This window comes from Cygnus olor, chromosome Z (genome assembly GCF_009769625.2).
Source record: "Cygnus olor isolate bCygOlo1 chromosome Z, bCygOlo1.pri.v2, whole genome shotgun sequence".
Taxonomy (NCBI): Eukaryota; Metazoa; Chordata; class Aves; order Anseriformes; family Anatidae; genus Cygnus; species Cygnus olor.
This window is the reverse complement of record NC_049198.1, coordinates 42419529-42439206: the sequence shown is the minus strand read 5'-3', so window position 1 is coordinate 42439206 and position 19678 is coordinate 42419529. Positions and strand designations below refer to the sequence as shown.

The following is a 19678-nucleotide window of genomic DNA, read 5'->3' as shown; positions in this document are numbered from 1 at the left end:
GTCACTGCATCTGTCAAAGGAAGTGTATGACCTAATTAAAAAGCAACTGAGTATTAATGCAAATTATGGTCAGCAGCTCAACTCTCAGCACCAAGTTCATATTCTAGCCAATGTACTACAGCAACTTCTAGAAGAACAGTGTTGTAAGCAAGGAGAAATGATTTTACCATTACCCCCAAGATGTTGCTTCGTCGTTTAACTATCTTAGCAGTTACAAAAATTTTTACAAAATTATTTCCAGATTGAGTTTTTCAGTTTCCTTTTTCATCTATTCAATTCTGAGATTTCTTCAGCTGCCTGAAAACCTTAGTCAAAAAGTTTTCTCAATATGGTCAGTTACCTTCACTAATACCTAAAAAATGACATGATGAAGAAATGAGTACCTGAGAGAACACTATAAATTCAATATTACATTCATTTATGCCCTCCTCTGCACATTAAACCCCTGATTTTCATCAGCCTGTCTACAAACTCCCACGAGTCTAGCCATAATGCCTTGTCACTAAGTGGTTTTTAATGTGGCCCATGACATCTCTTTTTAGCTTGGCACATTTTTGCAGGTCAACTTGTTCTGTGGTAAGAACAAACAGTTTTCAAGAAAAAAATGACATTTTTTCCTCATAACTAGTCAACTGCATCTGAATTTCCATAAGGCCACATTAATCCTTATCTTAAATCCCTAATCATTTTTTTTAATAAATATATCAGACCCAGAATGATTAAATTAATGCTAAGGCCAGCAACCATCTATCAAACTGAAGCACGTAAAGGCAGAACCACTGATTTATAAAATATCTGCTATGATTCATAAGATACAGTGTCCCAAATCCAGTCTGCTTACTTCACATAAGTTTTAAACGCAGTCCAAGTTTCTTGGCTCCCCTGCTTTTGCTTTTTCTCTCTAGGGAGAAAGTATTCAACTAATTACAGCACTACACTACAGCTTAGTAACACCCACTACTTGTGCTGTCTAGAACCTGAAAACAGGATGGTTGACAATGCAATTTGTTAAGAACTGTGCACATGGATCTGCAAGTTTCAGAGACTTTACTGTCTCTAAACACATTTTTATCAATACATGATATAAGAAAAATAAGGTTTTCTCATATAATTCCATTTAAATTCTGCCTTGTTTGAAAATACAGGAATGTCTACAAATTCTAAAAGTCTTTTCCTATGGCCTTTTATGGGTTTAAAAAAAGCAACACAAAAAGTTGTCTAGTAATTCCAGCTATAAAGCTAGGAGCTGTTGGGTATGTGATTCACCTCCTGTGTTTCACTTAGCAACTATCTGCAGCCAACAAGCTCCAAGCCAAATTTCAGCCATGGGGTAAGTGGGCACGTTTCCACCAAAGTCTGCAGAATCACAGGGCCAAAAATCAGCCTGACCGCATCTTTAGAGCTCTGTAAAAATGACAGTCCAAAAGGTTATATACAAAACATGGAGAAACATAAATCATTGTTTCAATTTCCAGTTGCATTACAACCCCAGAATCAAAATGTTCAATACATAGAAATAATTGCATAAATCTCACAGAAGCTATTCCAAGATGACCCCAGCCATTTTCAGTGAAATATATATATATAAGTCAAACAAAATACAGAATCAGAAGAAATGAGAAACGCATAAAAAACATTATTTTAGCAACCAGAGGATAGAGAAGCCTGCATCTTTCTGCTTCACTGCTCTAACCATCATGCACTACTCTGCATTTCTCCACTGTAATTTTGCTATGGTGCAGAACACAATTTGGAACTTCTATCAGATTAAAATGAAGACTAAAAGCACTAATCTAAAAGGTAAGGTGAAAGAAGGAGAAGGAATCCTAGCTTATGGCCCTTTTCACTATTTTATTTCCACAGTATATGCACTGACTGTCAATGTAAACTAAAGAAACTGTCCTAGACAAAAACCTCTTTAGCTCTTGAGGAGAATATACAACCACTAAATAAAGCACTGAACAGAGATATGCTCTCCAAGAAGTACAGCAAATCTTGGTAGGTATTTTCCATATTGACTATGGTATTTTGCATAGGTGTGGCAGCATTAAGCTAGAATAGTCTCAAATACTATACAGGCTGGTGGTGAGAACATTATCCCTGAATTTGTAGGTTAGATTCTGCTGAATCCAGAGAAGGGTTACAAAATCCCCTCAAATAGCCACTAATTTCTTTTTCTTTTTCTTTTCCTTTTCCTTTTTCTTTTTCTTTTTCTTTTTTCTTTTTCTTTTTCTTTTTCTTTTTCTTTTTCTTTTTCTTTTTCTTTTTCTTTTTCTTTTTCTTTTTCTTTTTTTCTTTTTCTTTTTCTTTTTTCTTTTTCTTTTTCTTTTTCTTTTTCTTTTTCTTTTTCTTTTTCTTTTTCTTTTTCTTTTTATTTTTGTTTTTCTTTTTCTTTTTGTTTTTCTCTTTTTATTTTTCTTTTTCTTTTTCTTTTTTTTTAAGTAAAATCAAATAAAAGGAGAAACTCTTGTTATGCCCTTTTGAAAGGAAAGGCATGAATTCCTACCGTTGAGAGAGACTGGGTCCAAACGTAGAGGATCCTTGACAATGCCTTGCGAAGAGTCCTTCTGCTCTGAGTTTAGGACTTTCCCATGCCTTTAGCCTTTCCTAATAAGCAGCTGGAAGGCATGTGCACACTGAACAAGCTCATTTCAGACTACCTCTCACTAGATGTGCTTGCTGCCTCAGTATACCTTCTTAAAAGTCCTGTTCTCTTTCGTACCGTGACAGATCTGATACTCACAACACACACCTCGTCAGCCAACGGAGGAATGTCTTTCTGCAGGGAAGCAGAATGAGTGATGTGGCAGCTCACTGAGCCACCCAAATATGTTAAAATATTAAAAGACATCTGCCTCCAATCATGACATGCCTGATTGTCACATTCAGCTGGGAACTTTTACAGAAAATAATTAAACAAGTACAGCCTCTACCGGAAGATGATGATTATTTAAAGTATGCTTTCCCAGAGCCAACACACACTTATTTTGCCTTTATGCACTCCATCACTCCCTGGTTAACTGAAATTATCACTAGAAGCAAAATTCTGCAAGTAGAGCCTGCCTGTGCCACCACGAAGAACACAAAACTTGCTAACCCATCTTCACAATTACAGAAGCAAACACAACCTCCGCAGAATGTTCAGGGTGCACAGCCGTGCTGTCTGTACATTTCAGACAGCGCTTCAAATGCCATCGTGAAAGCTAGGCAGGCAAAAAACCACCACCTGCTCTGTACCAGAACACGTTCACATGGATAGAGACCCATCTTCTGCACTCAACCTGTACAGACGCTTTGAAGCTTGCTGCTGAGTTTTCAGACCAGATAGAAGGCCTATGAGCTATGTGTCCAAGGCTTCTTTCCCTAGCTATTTCAGCTCTGGAACTTCTGCCCAGGCCCTTCCATGTCACTAGGTCTGGTGTGGGTTCTAGCGGAAGGATACTCATTAAGAAAGGATCTTGCAGCACCCGAACCCTTTAACTGACCTTGTCCCCAGTATTAATATCAAGTTTGCCTGCAAGAATTTTCAGATTATATAATTCTGTAGAGGCTGCTAATCTCGTCACCACTTCCCTTGCTAACCATCTCCAGCCATGTTTTCTCGCAAAATTCCCTGAATGGTTAAGGAAATTAAATTACGTCGGGAAAAATTGTTCTCAACTGGTATTTAAGCTTCAGTTTATCCACATCAACTTTCAAAAGAAAACCAAATACATTCAGTGTATTTGGGGTGAATACAGCAGCCACAAGTTTAATACATGAACTGAGCTAAACAGCCTTTGTAATGCAAGTTAATCAGGTTTAAACTAGGTTATGAAAACCTTTAATAAACGGCTTCTTATTCACTCAGTGCAAGGAACGTGGTTGCAATTCCTGTAGGTTTATCTGGAGAATTCCATGTGTGTCTAGAAAATAATGCTAATGTGTCAAATATTGCAACATGATGAACGCATGACCCTGAAACAGAAACATTTTCAGAGAATGACATAAATAAGTAAAATTATGGGTTTCACTTTGATACCGAGTTTGCATATGACTGAAGAGATGTCTTCATGAATTGTCTCAATTTTTAAAGTGAGAAAGTCTTTTCTGTGGAATATGGTTGTCAGTCTTCATCACAAGTTACATCACAAGAACAAAGTAGGAATACCTACAGCCAATAGCCATATTGCTATTCTCCCTCGTTAGATCAGTACTCCACACTTACGCAGATGTGCCAAGTTAGGCACAGAGAATAACTTGGCAAATGTGTACAATGCATTGAGTTCAGGATCAATACCTGAATGGTCAAGAAACATTTCTTTTCTTTAGGTATTGTTCTAGCACTTTATATTTCTAACCAGCTTTGTATTATAAACTTACTTCATTCAAGTTCATGAAGAAATTAAATCAGTATTACAAAATGAAATTCTGCTTTTTTTGAAAATGACATGTTCACATACACTGCATATATTCAACTAACATCATTCAGAAGCCCTGATTTGCATAGCATATGTCTAGATATCTGTATGAAAGTTAATGGTCACTTCATGAACAGATCAAAGTCTGCACGCTCACAAGTAAGTTATGTACATGTCTTTGAAAATGAGATTCCTGTTGCCTTTTCAAATATCCATAAATCATTGCTTATTTTCCCTGAAAAGCTAGAATAAGGAAAATTATTTTAATTAAGTTAGGAAAATTCTAACTTAACTTTGGAGCAACAGTGAAACCCTACTACTGTCAAAACACTTATAAAAAAAAAATGCTGTCCACGATCACAGATAAGAAGTAAAACTCTTATAGAGAAAATAAGAACAGTTTGCCACCATACATCATGCATAACATCTACTTCTTGAGCCAAAATAAACAACACAGGCTGGAGAGCCCATGAATATTCTAAAAGGTAAACATGGAGAATGTTTAAGGCTTTTTTTAAACTCACTTCATTCTGCCTGTAATGTTCTCTTCCTGATACTCTTATCTGTGAATTCTGGCTGATAATGGAAAAAGATGTCAACACCCACTGGATTATGCCTTTGCTTGTGGTTTTAGACTGCATTGTACTGTGACTGCCTAAGAACTAATGCTTATTTTATTGACTCACAAATACTACAAATCTTTTCTGTAAATTCAAAGAAATAAACCTGTCAATCCTTCAGTTTGCCTTTTTCCCCCCTTAGAATTTATAACTGCCTGCCTCCAATCTGATATTTCTTTTACTTATTTACCTCTAGGACAAAAATCTACCCCCAGAAAGAGGCTGAAATGAAGCCAGACCCAGTCCAGTCCATTTATAATCATCTGAAGAGTTGCCTGTAAAAATGTCATGGCTTTCCCAACAGAACGAGAAATGGACAACCCATTTCTGTATGTTGTAACTCTATATTACAGCAATGACTTCTAAAATTCTGTTAGTTACATACAAGAAGCAGCACTAAACTAAGATCAACACCCACCCCTTACAGTACCTCATGCACAAAGGAAGAGACAGAAAAAAATTTAGCAGTCATAAAAGCATGTCTTAGGTCAGACAAAACTTCTGCATATATAAACAAATAGCCAGTCTGCACATGTTTGCTACATGTACAACAAATTGGTACATGAGAATAATTTGCCACTTTGTTCGGTATACTTTAGCTAGCATGTATGACCAATGACAGACAGAAAACATCTGCAGAGACAACATATGATAAATAAGCACACAATGCTGGTAGAATAAACAAAACTGAAAGCCAGATCAAGCCCCACACCAGCGTATATAAAACAATCTATCTGATTAACTAAACTGGCCACATAAGGCAAAATAACATAACCAGACTGAGATACAGAGCAACAAAAAATCCATATGGGAATGCAAATACAGCTGTAGAAGCCATGCCTCTCCCGAAAACACAAGAAAAAAAAGACATCTCCAGTGTCAGTGAATTCAACAGTAATAGCCAAAAGATTGAATATTTACCAGGGAGAGCAACCAACACCTTAATAATCAGTCTCAAAGAACCTGTTTTTGCCTCCCTAGCATTCAGTGAGCTCCAGGTGATGTGCAAACTGATAGACTTTCAAGGGAGTTTACCCTACACATAGAACATGTCTTGCTTCTACAGACTTAACACACCAGTGGCAACTGCAGCCATCACTTACAGAAGTAGTAATGAGACCCAAATATTTACTTATTTACTTCGCATTCTAGATTTTCTAACACAATTTACCAGGTGGAAACAACCCAACCCAAAACAAAACAAAACAAAAGGATGGTCTAGGCAGCAACGCTGTCAATGTTATATGGACAACCAGCAAATGCAGCGAAAACGGAAGAACTAATCACTACCAAATCTCTACACCAAAAGCTTTACTAAAACTACTGTGGTAGTAGTAGATGAAAACTTTCCATATAGTAATTAAGTCTGACTTTAAAACTGAAAATTATCCAAATATTTTCATCATACATAACCATATTTCAAATGCAGTTGAAAAAATAATGCTGTGAACATCGCAACAACTGATAGACACTTTTAATACTGCAGCTGGAAATGATCTTTTAGTGAGTCAGCATACCTGATTTTAAACCTCAAGAATAGAAATCACAAACTTGATGGCATCTAAATTGCAACCAACCTTTAATCAGCACATTAATGAACATTTCCACCATATAAACAATAAGTAAAGTACCACAGAACTTTGCTAACTTTCACATCAATTATCTACAAACCAGAGCCTTGTGATCAAGAAACCACAGTGGTCTCTTCCAACTTCCCAGCAAGAGGTTTATTAACAGCCCGCAGTGGCGAGATGTCCTATTACCAAGACATTTACTACATACTGTACCAGCCACTTAGTATAATATCATGAAGTAATTAATAACACCTGCACACACACACACACAAAAAGAGCATGTTTGCTCAGTTCCTAAATCAAAAAAAATTAACAAACCAGAGTGAAGGGATGAAATCCTTTTATTAGTGGAGAAAATTAGAAAATGTTTTATTAACAAAATTCAAAATCTGCATGCCTAAAAAAAATTCTCTTGACATCAAAGGAGCTAGAAGGGTCATGTAGTTCACAGGAAAAAAAAAAAAAAAAAGCAATGGCTGTAAATAACGTATGTCAAAAGCTCAATTCTTCGTCTATTTCAGTTCTACTTACTAGCCTCTCAAACAGTGTTAGAAATTAAATAAACTAACTACACCAATGGCTTTATTTTTTTTTTAATTGTCTTGTGCTTTTAAACACAGAAAAATTATCTGCAGAGATACTGAAACCAACAGCCATGCAGTGGACCTTTCAGAACACAGGCCATGGTCATGAAGACGGTCATTGCTCCTCACCTGGGATTCCCTATTCTGTGCCTGAGAAATGGCAGTGTTGTCACCTTTACTAAAAACCTATGTCCTGCATTTGTTCATATTGGAAAAAAAAAAAAGGTAAATTAAGTTAAAAAAAAAAAAAAAAAAGAGAATGGAAAATAAAGGAAAAATACAGGTGTATAAGATCTAGCGAAATTCACACCCTGTAAACCAACATTAAGCCAAGAGTGTGAATCATCTGCAGGTCTCTGTGGATATCCATACAAATCTTCAGCAGAATGCAAAATTTGCCATATGCAAATTTCGCATCTGAATGTCATATATTCTCACATTTCCTTCTCTTTTCCTGCTCTGTTTGGAAGTACTACATTTCCTTCTCATGTCAGGTATTTTAGTCAAGATGTGCCCACATGATGTGCACACGTGCATACGTACGTCTACACAGTATCAACAGGTCAGTGCCAAATCTATTGTGACTGCAGATGGTCAACAACCAGGAGAAAGAAATAATGTCTCATAGGCTTAATCCTGGGTATTTACCACCAAAGTTTTCAAAGGAAAATCCTATCTGCCGGGCAGCTTCTAGATATGCCAGCCAGCGATGTTATGAGACACTATGCTGGGCTTCCTATTTCATACCAATTGATTTCAATCCACCGGAAGACCTTTCTATATCCAGCAGATTAATCTACCTTCTATTCCATCCAACTGAGACTGGGGCTTGGTTCTATTTAGCTGGAGTTGGTATCATCTCCCATTTCAGGTAAAGCAGACCCTGCAGCACACAAGACCCCCTGAACAAGTTGCATGTTATTTTTCATCCCATCAGACACTATCATGATTTTTGTCCAGGACACCTGGCCCTAGCAGGATGCAGGACAAAAGATTAATGGAATGGTATATGGTCATGTCACACATTACCACCATTGAAGGCAGCATGTGTTAAGGTCTGCAGTACGTCTCTGCCATAGCTGTTCCTTGCTGGTGGCTGCTATCAGAGGGTGCTGTACCCTCCAAACACACAGTCAAGAAAAGGATGCTCAATGGATAGTGGAAAGCAAAAACTCCAGACTTCAGCAGGTCCCATGTCATGTCAGAAACACCCAGACTCTGTCCCTCATCCACAGAAGAAAAGATATCCCTTCATATGGTGGGTGAAACCACTTTCCAGCTGTCCCGTATACAGGAAGCAAAGCACAGGGATGGCCTTGTTGTGACATTTTCCCACTATCTCAAAATCCACATAAGCTAACTGAAAACAATATGTTGCAAAATATTACAGACCTAAGCTTGCAATGACTCTTGCATAAGTTATACGCGTGAACTCAGTAAACTTTTATCTGTGTAGCAGAGCTATTCCCTAATTTGTTGCTGTTAGCAGTCAGTTTTTCTGAATTTTCCTGTTCTGTCTAGTACAAGAGTTTGTAATTTTGAAGAAAAGTAAAGATTACATTAACCTCAAATAGCTTAAAAAATGAAGGAAGAAGAATTTTGTGTCTGTTCAGCTTGGAAGAATTATTATTTAGTTTAACAAAGGCACATACTTTTTATATAATTCTTGTGTGTTATCTATAATTCATGTTCTGTTTTCCTGCACTTGAATAATAGTACATTTTTAAAGGATCAAGGGAAAAAAAAGCTGTAAGTGAAGCTCCCAGAGTTATTCCATATGGGATGAAAGACAGTCACCGACTGGTTAATAACTCCCCTAAAGCCTTTTCCTTTAGTAGTGCTGTCATCATCCTGAATGTTATCTTGTAAAAGAAGTTTGTTTTACCTGTCTTACAGTTATTTAGCAGTAAATTTATTTTAAAAGAATATTACCGCAGTTTGGGACCTTCATGTCCATCAAGGCTGTCCTCTTGTTGTTGTCATCTAAACAATATAAATCCTGAGTTTCTGTGTAAAACTTGGTCTCTTGAAATTTCTTGATCCACATAATTTCACAGGAACACTTGAATGGATTGTCCACCAATATCCTACAGAAAAAGAAAAAAAAAAAAAAAAGAAAAAGAAGAGAAAAGAAAAATATATATATATATATTTAGAAAGCGGAATGTATCATGCATGTAGAAAAAAATGAGGGGCAAGAGAACTCAAAGCTCTCAGCTGGGTCAAAGTAGAAATTGAACTCATTAGTTAAGAAAAGTAAGGACCAAAGACCTCACTGCAATGCAAACTTCAAGTAGGTAACTGTTGTCTTGCAGAGAATGAAGCCCTACTTGCACTGAGAATCCAGACTGCCATAGATCTGAGAGATCACACAGGGGGTTCAACTGCTATCTCCAATCCACTGGTGAAAATCAGGAGCACATAGAGAATTAGACTTTCCATCAAAAGTTCCATTTTATTTCATAACTCTTAAGCAGAGATCAGAATTTCTTTGACTTGATGATCTTAGAGGTCTTTTTCAACCCAAGTGATTCTATGGTTGGCACTCCACTCAGCTACCTCAGAAAGACCACATCAGACAGGGTTTAATGCTCTTAGGTGAAGTAGATAAATTCCTTGGAGAGTCAGTCATGTATTAGAGGCAAACTCTAAAGAACTCTAATCATAACAAAGAAATTTACCTAACCTTAAAGGTACATCCATTACACCACCAGAAAAACTCACAGCAAAAACCTTAAGAAATGTTATGATGACACACTAACTGAAAAATGGCCGTGAAACACAAATGTTTAGAATAATCTAGGTATGAAGTATGCTGTACAGAAATAAAACCACAGGTTAGCAAACTTACTAAATTCTACACAACAATGTAATGCAATACAGCCAAACTGAAATATGAACAGAAACATCCCAATAACTACAGAAGTGACCTGGTATGATTTTTTCTCCTACAGGCACAGATCACAGATGACAGTCACAGCGATCTCACAGATGAGATCCAATAAAGTCTCTGTGAGTGACTGTTTGAGTATCTCATTAAAAGGAGCACAATTGTTCTTTACAGAATTTCACAGGTATTTCTGATGTACAGAAACGACCTCAAGTTGTTCGCTGTATCTGTGCTTGTAAATACAGGAGGGTGTCTCCTGAGGATGTGAAGTGTGCAAATCATGAAAAGCTCAGGTTCTCAGAGCTGTAACCTGTTACCCCAGAAGTCATCTGTACTTCTTTGAGGATAAAAAGCTGCAGGGATCATCTCTGCAAGTCTTTTAAGAGCAATTTGTATTCACAGCAGTCATGAGCTGGACTTCCACAGCACTACCGGGTGGATAAGAGTTGCTTGCGCAACACAAGAATATGAGTATTAGGATCCCTTGAGCCAAAACCTACCATATGCATTTTCCAAACAGCAAGATTTACTTCTCATCTTCTGTTTCATCATTTAACTTTTCTTTAAAAGAAAATTTTCCCTTAACCAGTGGCTGAGCAGTCCTTTTCCTCCACTGTTTTATTTTGTACTAAACCCATCAGAGGAGCTAGGCATATCATAGGCAGCATGCTGGACAGAGGTATGATGGCCCTCCACATATGCTTGTGTGAAAGAAAGAATCTGACCTAGTAGAGGGAAATTACATGTCTTTATCTTGTTTGCTGTAATTTTACAGCTGCAGCTACAGCTTGTTCTAAAAGAAGAAGCCTTTCAAAGCAGCATCTCCTTCTCTACAGTATCTGGTGAATATCTCCTTCTTCACCCTAGCCTGAACTTTTCATCCATTTATGATTTTATTTACAAGTGTGCTAACAACAGGATACTTGTTTTCCAGATTTAGAGCCAGCTCCTCAGTGGCTATTTATAGCATCATTCCCTCTCAGATTCCCCTTCCAACACTCTTAACCCTCCTCATTCTGACTTTCCACCTGTGTATTATCTATTTATCAACAGAATAGTTCAACTGATAATAGTCTTACCACTGCTTTTCCATCTTTCATACCCTATTTTTTCCCCTCTTTTTCTTTCCTTTACATTTCTTGCATCATCTCACTTAACAGTTATGAACAAAGCAACACTGACTTTGTTCTCCTTCAAAATCTCTGCAAGCTCTCACTTCACTGACAACCTAAAAGAAACTGTTCAGCTGAGATGGAGAGGTTCAAGCATGGTTTGATCTGTGCTTTGGAATAAACTTGTTAATGGCAGCAGACTAAGTCCAAGGAAGCACCTTGGACTGGGATCAGAGTATGCCTTCAAAATTGTAGTCACTTCCTTTTTTGCATACTTCCTAAGCTACAGCATACCCACCCTTACAGTTCCACACACCGGGGGGGCAAAGATGACCCCATTTCTTTACTAGCTGATTAGATACATTAGGAAAAGCCTAATCAATGCACACTGTACACTAGTCTAAGTCTTTCATTCTTTTTCTTTGAGGTCATGACAACTACAAAACATACAAGTTACAGACAAACACACACTAACAGTGGCTTCTGGCAGAGACTAGATAAGGGACTTCAGCAACAACAGGCCTATGCAGGACATACAGCATTGGGAGTGCTCTGCAACTACCTAGTCTTTCCATCAGTGTACACAGCAACAGCCAAGTTACGAAAGAAAATTCCAGCCAGCAATGTTCCCTGGTCTGTAAAGAAAGTGATTATACCAACTTAATTATCAACAAAACATACCTAAGGGGCATAACCTCTTTTTGATGCACTGGGATTTACTTACTTCATTTCTTACAGGCTGAAATCCACCAGAAGAGGTTCAGAATTCCTAGGCTGGTGCTGCAATTCTTGGACTGGCATTCAGGCAAATTCTTGACCCTGCTTTGAGCTCCAGGAGAGCAGCCTCTCTCTGTTCTGCAGCCCCAACCCTGCCCAAGATTCTGCATGCTCTCTGCAGTCCCATGTATTAGCAAAGACTGCACAAGATGACTTTTTTTTTTTTTTTTTTTTTTTCATAGAAACGCAACTCCAGGCCTTAGAAATTTTCTCAGGGAAATCACTGTGGAGAACCATTAATCAAAGCATTATACAAAAAACAGCTTCTGCCTTCCTTATGATCTGTGTCAATAGCCCCAGTTGCAAAGTCTTTTGTAGACTCTACCTTTTCTGCAATCCCCAAATTTAACAAAAGAAACAAATACAACAATACCTGCCATACAGGCGTGTTACATCCTTTTCTCCCTTTTTTTTTTCTTTAAGTACAAAATTATGGAATGTACACTAATACAGAATATCTGTTTGAAATAGCAGAGAATAAAAATATAATATTGAAACAATCAAAAATTATATGTTTGTCAATGCTTCATTAGCAAATGATTTTATAAGGTACAATGTAACTCAAAGAGAAAGTAAAAATATTCTTCAATAGCCTACCACAATGATAGCAGCTGTGGGGCCAATACAATATAAGAATTTAAGACAGAGACTTCATTTGAAGATTTGGAGATAGTAGTGTTTTTACTAGCTTAAATATTTAATACAAACACCAGTCATTTTGTGTGAAGCAATCTCATAATAAGAATATTTTAAAGCTGAAGGGAAGAGGCTATTTGAACCTGAAAATTTGTTTTAAAACATACACCTGACCTCCCTGAAGCCCTGGAATGAATCTCTGTATTTACGTCTCTGGCATTGCTGCTTTCTTTGGATCTGAACTTCATTCCTGATCATTGATGGATGTCTACCTTCAACAGAGCAAACTTCAAAGCCTTGTTCTTTCATTCTAGTCACAAATAAGCTTTATTTTAAGAAGCGGTAACTTACAGATCAGACAAACCGAGATGGCGAAAAGGTTTCTTGGACAAACTCGAGAGCTTGTTTCTGGATAAATTGCTACGGGAAAAGAGAAAGATTGCATTAATTAGGATTGCTTCTTCTTAAACTGGAGTTTGTGTCTCTTTAAATGACCAAGAACTCAAACCAGCTCTAAAAACCCTTACTTCTTTGACTACAGTTGGAAAGAAATGGTGCTAAGTCTCTATGGTTCGATTGGTTTCAAGCATTTGAATTTAGTCTGTATCTGAAGTCAAATACATTCAAAATCAAACTCAGCAGGGGTCAATATTTTCACTTTTAGCACTTCTGTTCATTGCAGAAAAGCAGCAGATTTAATTGTGTTTCAAAAGTATTTTGTCAAGTCCAGGTGTTAATTACATGCTCAATTTATTCATAAGTGAAATGGGTGTATCCCTTTCTTTGATGCTGCACCATACTCTGTACTCACATAAGCCCTTCTCACATGCTAGCACACATCCACGTCTGAGCCTTTTAGTTATTCTTTTCAAATTGCATGTACAATATGCACCCACATGGAAGATCAAAAGGAAAACTGTAAAATGCCTATATTGGGCTTTTTTTATGTCAATTAAGCACTTACGGTTTCCAGTGGTAATTAAGTGAAAAGTCCTCTCCCATTATGCAAAGAAATGTTCATCTGAATCAGAAATACTCCTCCCCTCCCGGTCTTACAAAATTGCTTTCTCCACCCCAACCCAAAATAATGTTGTTTTTCTATAGTCTTATCAGTCCATCAATTAAAGACAGTAAAAGCAGTAAGCTGTAAAACTGCCAGCACTACAGTGTAAATCAGTGTTCTGAGCCAAAATACCACATGAGTTTTATGTGGTATTATAAAGGCGCCAAAGGGGCTTCATAGTTATAGTTGCATTACATTTAAAACCAAAGATTAGACCTTTTTTTTTTTTCCTGACTAAAGAACACAGTGTTTACTTCCCAAACTTTCAGTCCTTGATTTCTGAGTACAAGATAATTTTCTGAGAAATTACAAGGACACGAGAATGTTTGTAGAATGTTCAACAAACATTCAGAAGAGAATTTTTATAAGATTTTATTTACCATACTTCTTTGTTGATTCTTTCTAGCAAACAACAGCCTGAAGTTTACAAATTGTGTGGTTCTAATGTTGGACAACAAAATAGGTGAGCTATTATTTCTTTGTCATGTGAATTTGCCTGTCCTACAGCAGATGCAGGTGGACCGTTATCATGTATATCAAAATTAACTTACAATTTGCACATATGACGGAAGTCATGTTTAAGTAAAAAATGTCACTATGATCTTTTCCCTAATAAGCAGAAACTTTAAGTTTTAAGGCTGTAAGAAAAAAAGTTAAATCTTCATGTGGCCTTGTGCTTTCTCTCTAGCACTGAGGCAACATGAACCACATTAAATCTCACCATTCCATGGGCAGCTCTTCACTCGGCATGCAGGAAAACCCTTCTAGTTCTGACACTGCTAAGCAGCACATGCCTTTCCAACAGGCAGGTGCACAGGCAGTTCACTACTTTAGTGGGAGGCAATATATTCCAGGTCACATGAGGACCAGGTTTGACTCTGGGTTCACACAAAGCAGACGATCCTGTACATCCATACCAAGAGGACCCATCCATCATACAATGGAAAATCTCTATCTAGCTGAAGCCATTTCATGTCGTACAAACTGTTTAACAAATCCAGTTTTGAAAAAAAAAAAAAAAAGTATCTCAATAGCTTTAATTGTATTTTCAGACTTTTACCAGTTGTACTTGATACATACCAGAAAAAAAAATGTAAGAAGCAGTACAAAGAGTAACAAAAGTAAACCTTGTGCCTATATTCTTGGTCATGGATTGATACATTTAGTAATTCCAAGACTGTAGTCTTTTCTTCCATGTAGTTTAGTGTCTTAAATTGACAAGTAATTCAGCAGAAATTGTTCAGACACCATTATAGATTTAGCATTTTAAATAATACTTTGACAGTAAATTTACTGTTTTAGGATTGGTTCTTTTTTTCATAATCTGAGCACTTTATATTGATTATAAAGATACCTTCTGTGGTCTCTTTAATTCATGTTAAGTAAAAAAGTCAGTACTAGGCTTATTATGGAACAGTTAAGGACTTCCACTTCCATGGAAGGAGAATATAAATTAGTTCCCCAGTTCAGCTACACACAAAAAGATCGTCATGAGCAGCCCAGAGAAGGTCTGTCTGGGGTCCTAAAGACTCAAAAAAAAAAAAAAAAAAAAAAAAAAAAAAAAAAAAAAAAAAAAAGTCCTCTGGAGTGCAGAGTCTGGCTACACCTAAGAACAGGACCAGAGTTCAGTCAAAAGCACAACTGTATTTTACATACAAATATCAAGCTCACTTCAGACTAGCTAGCCCTTATACAATTAAAGAAATGTTGTGGCAATTCAGGCAATGCAAGAGCAGCCTGAGAAGCTGCATAAATATCCACACAGCTGGCAACACTGGTGCAGATCTTCATTGCAATGTCATTGAGCCACTATACTGCCTATAACACTCCTGGCAAGATGAGACAAGAAGGAGAGGGAACAGACAAAAGGAAAACCAGGGAGAAGACGTGAAGAAATGGCCATTCTGCTACACTCAGTCTCCCTCCACAGGCAGCTGTATGATCTGCCTATGGCTGGAGCCAACCCTGTGTGCACACTTGGGAAAATCTGCAGCTAGGTCTCAAACAGTTTCATTTGTCTGCTTTTCCTAAAATTTGTAGACATACAAACATATCTTAACACCTAGAGTTGTATGTATACATTGCACAAAAATCTATGATTCATCAATGCAATTATAGACAGTCTGGCACATAATTATTGCTCTTTTTTAACATTTCAGGAAAAAGACACTTTCTGTGAAATCTGTTTCTATGTTTTAAAGGCGCTGACAGAATACCATGTATATGTGTTACACAAGTCCGTTAAAATTACCGTTAGCAGCAGATAAACTTATAAATTACTGCACTACCAAACTAGGACTGTTTAATAGCTTGTTAAATGTGACTGTTGACTAATTTGAGTCTAAGGTCAATGAGAATACCAGACTTAGATGAGCAAGACTATTAATTCCATTTAAGTAACACCTATTAAAGCATTCTCTTCCTGTTTTTTATATTATAACTCAAGTCTTCTCATCATACATAACTCTAGAAAGATATTTGGGCTACAGAAGTTTGGCCACGAAAATAGTGTAATGACAAAATAGGGCTTAGGGAAACATGTGTTAATAAGTTCCTTACCATCTGATATTTTTATATGATTCAGAATATAAATGGTACTTTTATATCATAAAGCTCCTTAGCTATATCAAAAGACTTTTAATCTAAGAAAGAGAAAACTGCATTGGTGTCACCAGCAAAATTAAAGTTTATAGAGCTACCTCTTTCTTTAGGAAAATGTAGTTTTTGTTTTCTTTATAGGAAATAACATACTACTGTTTTAAAATAAAGTGCAAGACTTCTCAAAGACCTGTACAGGTTACTCTTGCAAAGTAAAATGATTGCAGATCTTAATAGTCATCACTGTCCCAACCAAAATGGGGGCTATGCCTCATTCTCAGTGCTGTCAACAGAAGTTTTAATGCTGATGACAACAAGCACTTGTTCACTGGGGCTTTTAGAAACATTTTAGTGTGCATCAAGACATCCCAGAGAAAATAAACTAATGATTTTTTTGCAGGGATAATAGATCAGCCTCAAGAAAAAATGTCTGCACACTTACTGCTTTGTCACGTGTATATAAAGCAGGTGGTAAAGAAATCCTGTGGTGTTGTCACTTAATATTTTCCATCTTATCAGGACTTATCTTGTTTCTGCTAACATTACTAATTTCCCACCAAAACAGAAAATAATGTGAGACTGAATAAGTTCCTGGTTCACAAAGCGATCATTCTGAATCAGGATTCCCCGTACATCAGTCTAACGGATATCAGTCAGCCTAATTTGTTTCCAACAGGCAGTTCCATGATCTAATAAATCGTGATTACCAATAGAAATGCATTCCATGTTTGCCTGTGTGAAGAGCTGAAGCTCTTCCTGTGTCTGAAGCATTGTAAAGACACCTTGTTCACATGCCCTCTCCATTACCTTTTGCAGTACCTACTTGCCCATACAGCTGGGAAGGTCTTTGAAACATCCATCTCCCTTGCTGCAAATTAAATTCATTATTTATCATCCTACACTCATGGTCATGGAGCAAACTGTTTGCTCTGTTCATCATAATCACTCTCTTTTTAAAGATATGAAGATGTATATTCCCTTACAATCTTCTTATTGTACTGAACATACTCTGTTTCTTAGTTTCCTTGAATGATTTGCTTTACAAAGTCCTCTGCTGCTCTTCCCTGTAATATCTTTCTAGACGGGTAGATTTAGTGTCCTAATCTCTACACAGTATTTGGAAACATGCCTTCCCAGCAGCTAAAGTAATGGGAAAAATCTAACAAAAAATTCCTTTTGATCCCAGACTGTTCTGGTGCATAAAGCTGAAATTCTGTCCCAGCATAGCCACTCGAACTTTGTCTGCAGCTGTACCTCTTGGCCAGTAAGTTTTCATTCCATATTTCCTCAGTCAGTGCACATGCACTTGGCTTTATGGAATTTTATCTTTTACAATCATAATTCACTGAGTAATTGTCACACAACTAGACAAAGGAATTTGCTCCTGGAAGATATTTCTTTATATCACCAACTGATTATAGTAAAAGCTATTTACTTTATTCATGACTCTATGAAGTAATATGTAAGCCTCATAGGCCAGCAACATCTGTTTCACGCTCTTCTACTGACTGTTCCACATTAAGGGCAGCAATTACTGTTTAGGCAGATACAGATATTCACATCCACTTCCCTCCATAAATTAATTGCTATTCTTTGGAAAACACAGGTGCAGAAAGTGATTCTGTTTTATTAACAAAGCCCTGATCTCAGTTCAAAAGTCCTTCCATATAACAAGGAAGCATCTTGGAAGCCTGAGGCTTGGCATGATGTCTTCTTGATCTCATTAGGACCTAACAAAAACAAAGGTTTAAGTAAATGCTAAACATATCTAACGAAGATGGATTGACTGAAATATACACTTGCATATTTGGCTAAAACAGACTACCCATGAGGAACTGAGTCCCACACATGATCTCAACATTTTGTAGGACCAGATCCACAAAATGTAAGTAGCAAAGTGAACTACTCTGTGTCTGTCTCACCAAACAGAACTACAGTCCTTCAGGGACATCTACTTACACACACATACAAAGACCAAAAAAAAAAAAAAATCTTTCCTTTTAGATGATCATTTTTCTCTGTAGTTTTATATATTAAAAAAAAAAAAAAAAAGCTGAATTCAGCCTTTGCTAAATCTGAAGTGTAAGTAAACTAGAAAAACACAGTTGAAAAGCTGCACAGACACCAGCTCTGATTCCTGAACTGCAAATTGCAGTTGGCTGTGAAAGTAACCTCATTCTTATATCCTGCTTTAGATGTACTGGTTCAGATCATGAGTGAACTTCTGAAGTGAATCTTCTGATCATCGTCACTCACAGGACTTAAGCGCACAGTCTCTGAGCATACACGCTGGTCAAGTCACACTTGAAGATATGCCCCATGCATGCACTTACTGCACTGCAGCTGCTAAAACACAAAATACATTCAGCCCATTGAATCAGACTAAAACCGGTCAAACCCACATCACTGAGTGTGATGCATATAATGTGGACATCATGCCCTCAGCACTAGTTCAGTTCAGCTGGGAGAGACACTGCTATGCTGCTCCCCAAAAAAGACACAGCCAGAGACCTTTGTTAGTGACAGGATAATGAGCTAGACAGTCTTTTTACCAGCCCACATTATGTTCTTGTGATCTGCCAGTTCCTTATCATACATGTCGAATGCTCTGCCAGTTCCTTACCCTATTTGAGGTTGATTAATGACAGAAGGCCATTATAAGTCTGTTTTGTTAAAACATTTTATATTAAGGAAATGGTAAAAGAGAGAAAAAAATTAACAAGAGTTGGGTACTTTTGATTTAAAATGTAGATGCTCTCCTTACTCACATGTATTGTAGGTTGACGTTTTTCGTAAATGCCTGACGGGACACAAACCGTAAGCCCGAATTCACCACAGTCCTATAAAAATAGATAAAACTGTTAGAACAGTTTCTTTACAATACATTGGTAAGAATAATGACAATAATGGCAAAAATAAGAATGTGGATGAAATCTCTACATGGATGAACTGTAATGTCTACAATTGTCCTTTGTAACATACAAAGTCAGACCCACTCTCTGAGGGGGTCTCTACATCCTTCTGTCAGAGAAATAAAGAAGAAATAGCCTTAAAAAATATTACTCTGTGTACTTACAGATTTTTAAGTCCGACATAAAATCCAACTTCATTGTCATTAATGCTTTCTAATTTTTGCTGGTTTGCGATATAACTGTTGAAAAAGCAAGACAGGAAAAGTATGAAAATGGTTCCTTCCATGGCTTTGATTGGTCAGGGGGCAAGCACTGAAGCCTGAAATGTGGCAGCGGTTGGTCCCCTGTCACAACTGACACTAAGCTCTATCTGGAGCATCTGCAATGCAAACGTGATCCTTAAAATCTTCTCCATCGTTTAAATGGTACTTTGTGGGACAGGGCTGAAGGAGAAACAGTTGAGTTTTACACAGGGGAAATGAAGCTTTGCTCATTGAGGAAGGAAGTCACCC

The 19678-nt window shown here is 37.2% G+C and overlaps 1 protein-coding gene across 7 annotated transcripts in view; it reads right to left on the bottom strand.

Annotated features, from left to right (window-relative positions):
• NTRK2 (neurotrophic receptor tyrosine kinase 2) overlaps positions 1–19678 on the bottom strand; it is a 201303-nt gene that overhangs the window by 163726 nt on the left and 17899 nt on the right. For all 7 annotated transcript variants that reach the window (XM_040540792.1, XM_040540793.1, XM_040540794.1 and 4 more), the window contains exons 2-5: positions 19331–19405; positions 19023–19094; positions 12945–13013; positions 9111–9265 (exon numbers count right to left, since the gene is read on the bottom strand). In XM_040540792.1, the coding sequence (XP_040396726.1) occupies positions 9111–9265; positions 12945–13013; positions 19023–19094; positions 19331–19405 (371 nt within the window). The remainder of the gene's footprint in view (positions 1–9110; positions 9266–12944; positions 13014–19022; positions 19095–19330; positions 19406–19678) is intronic.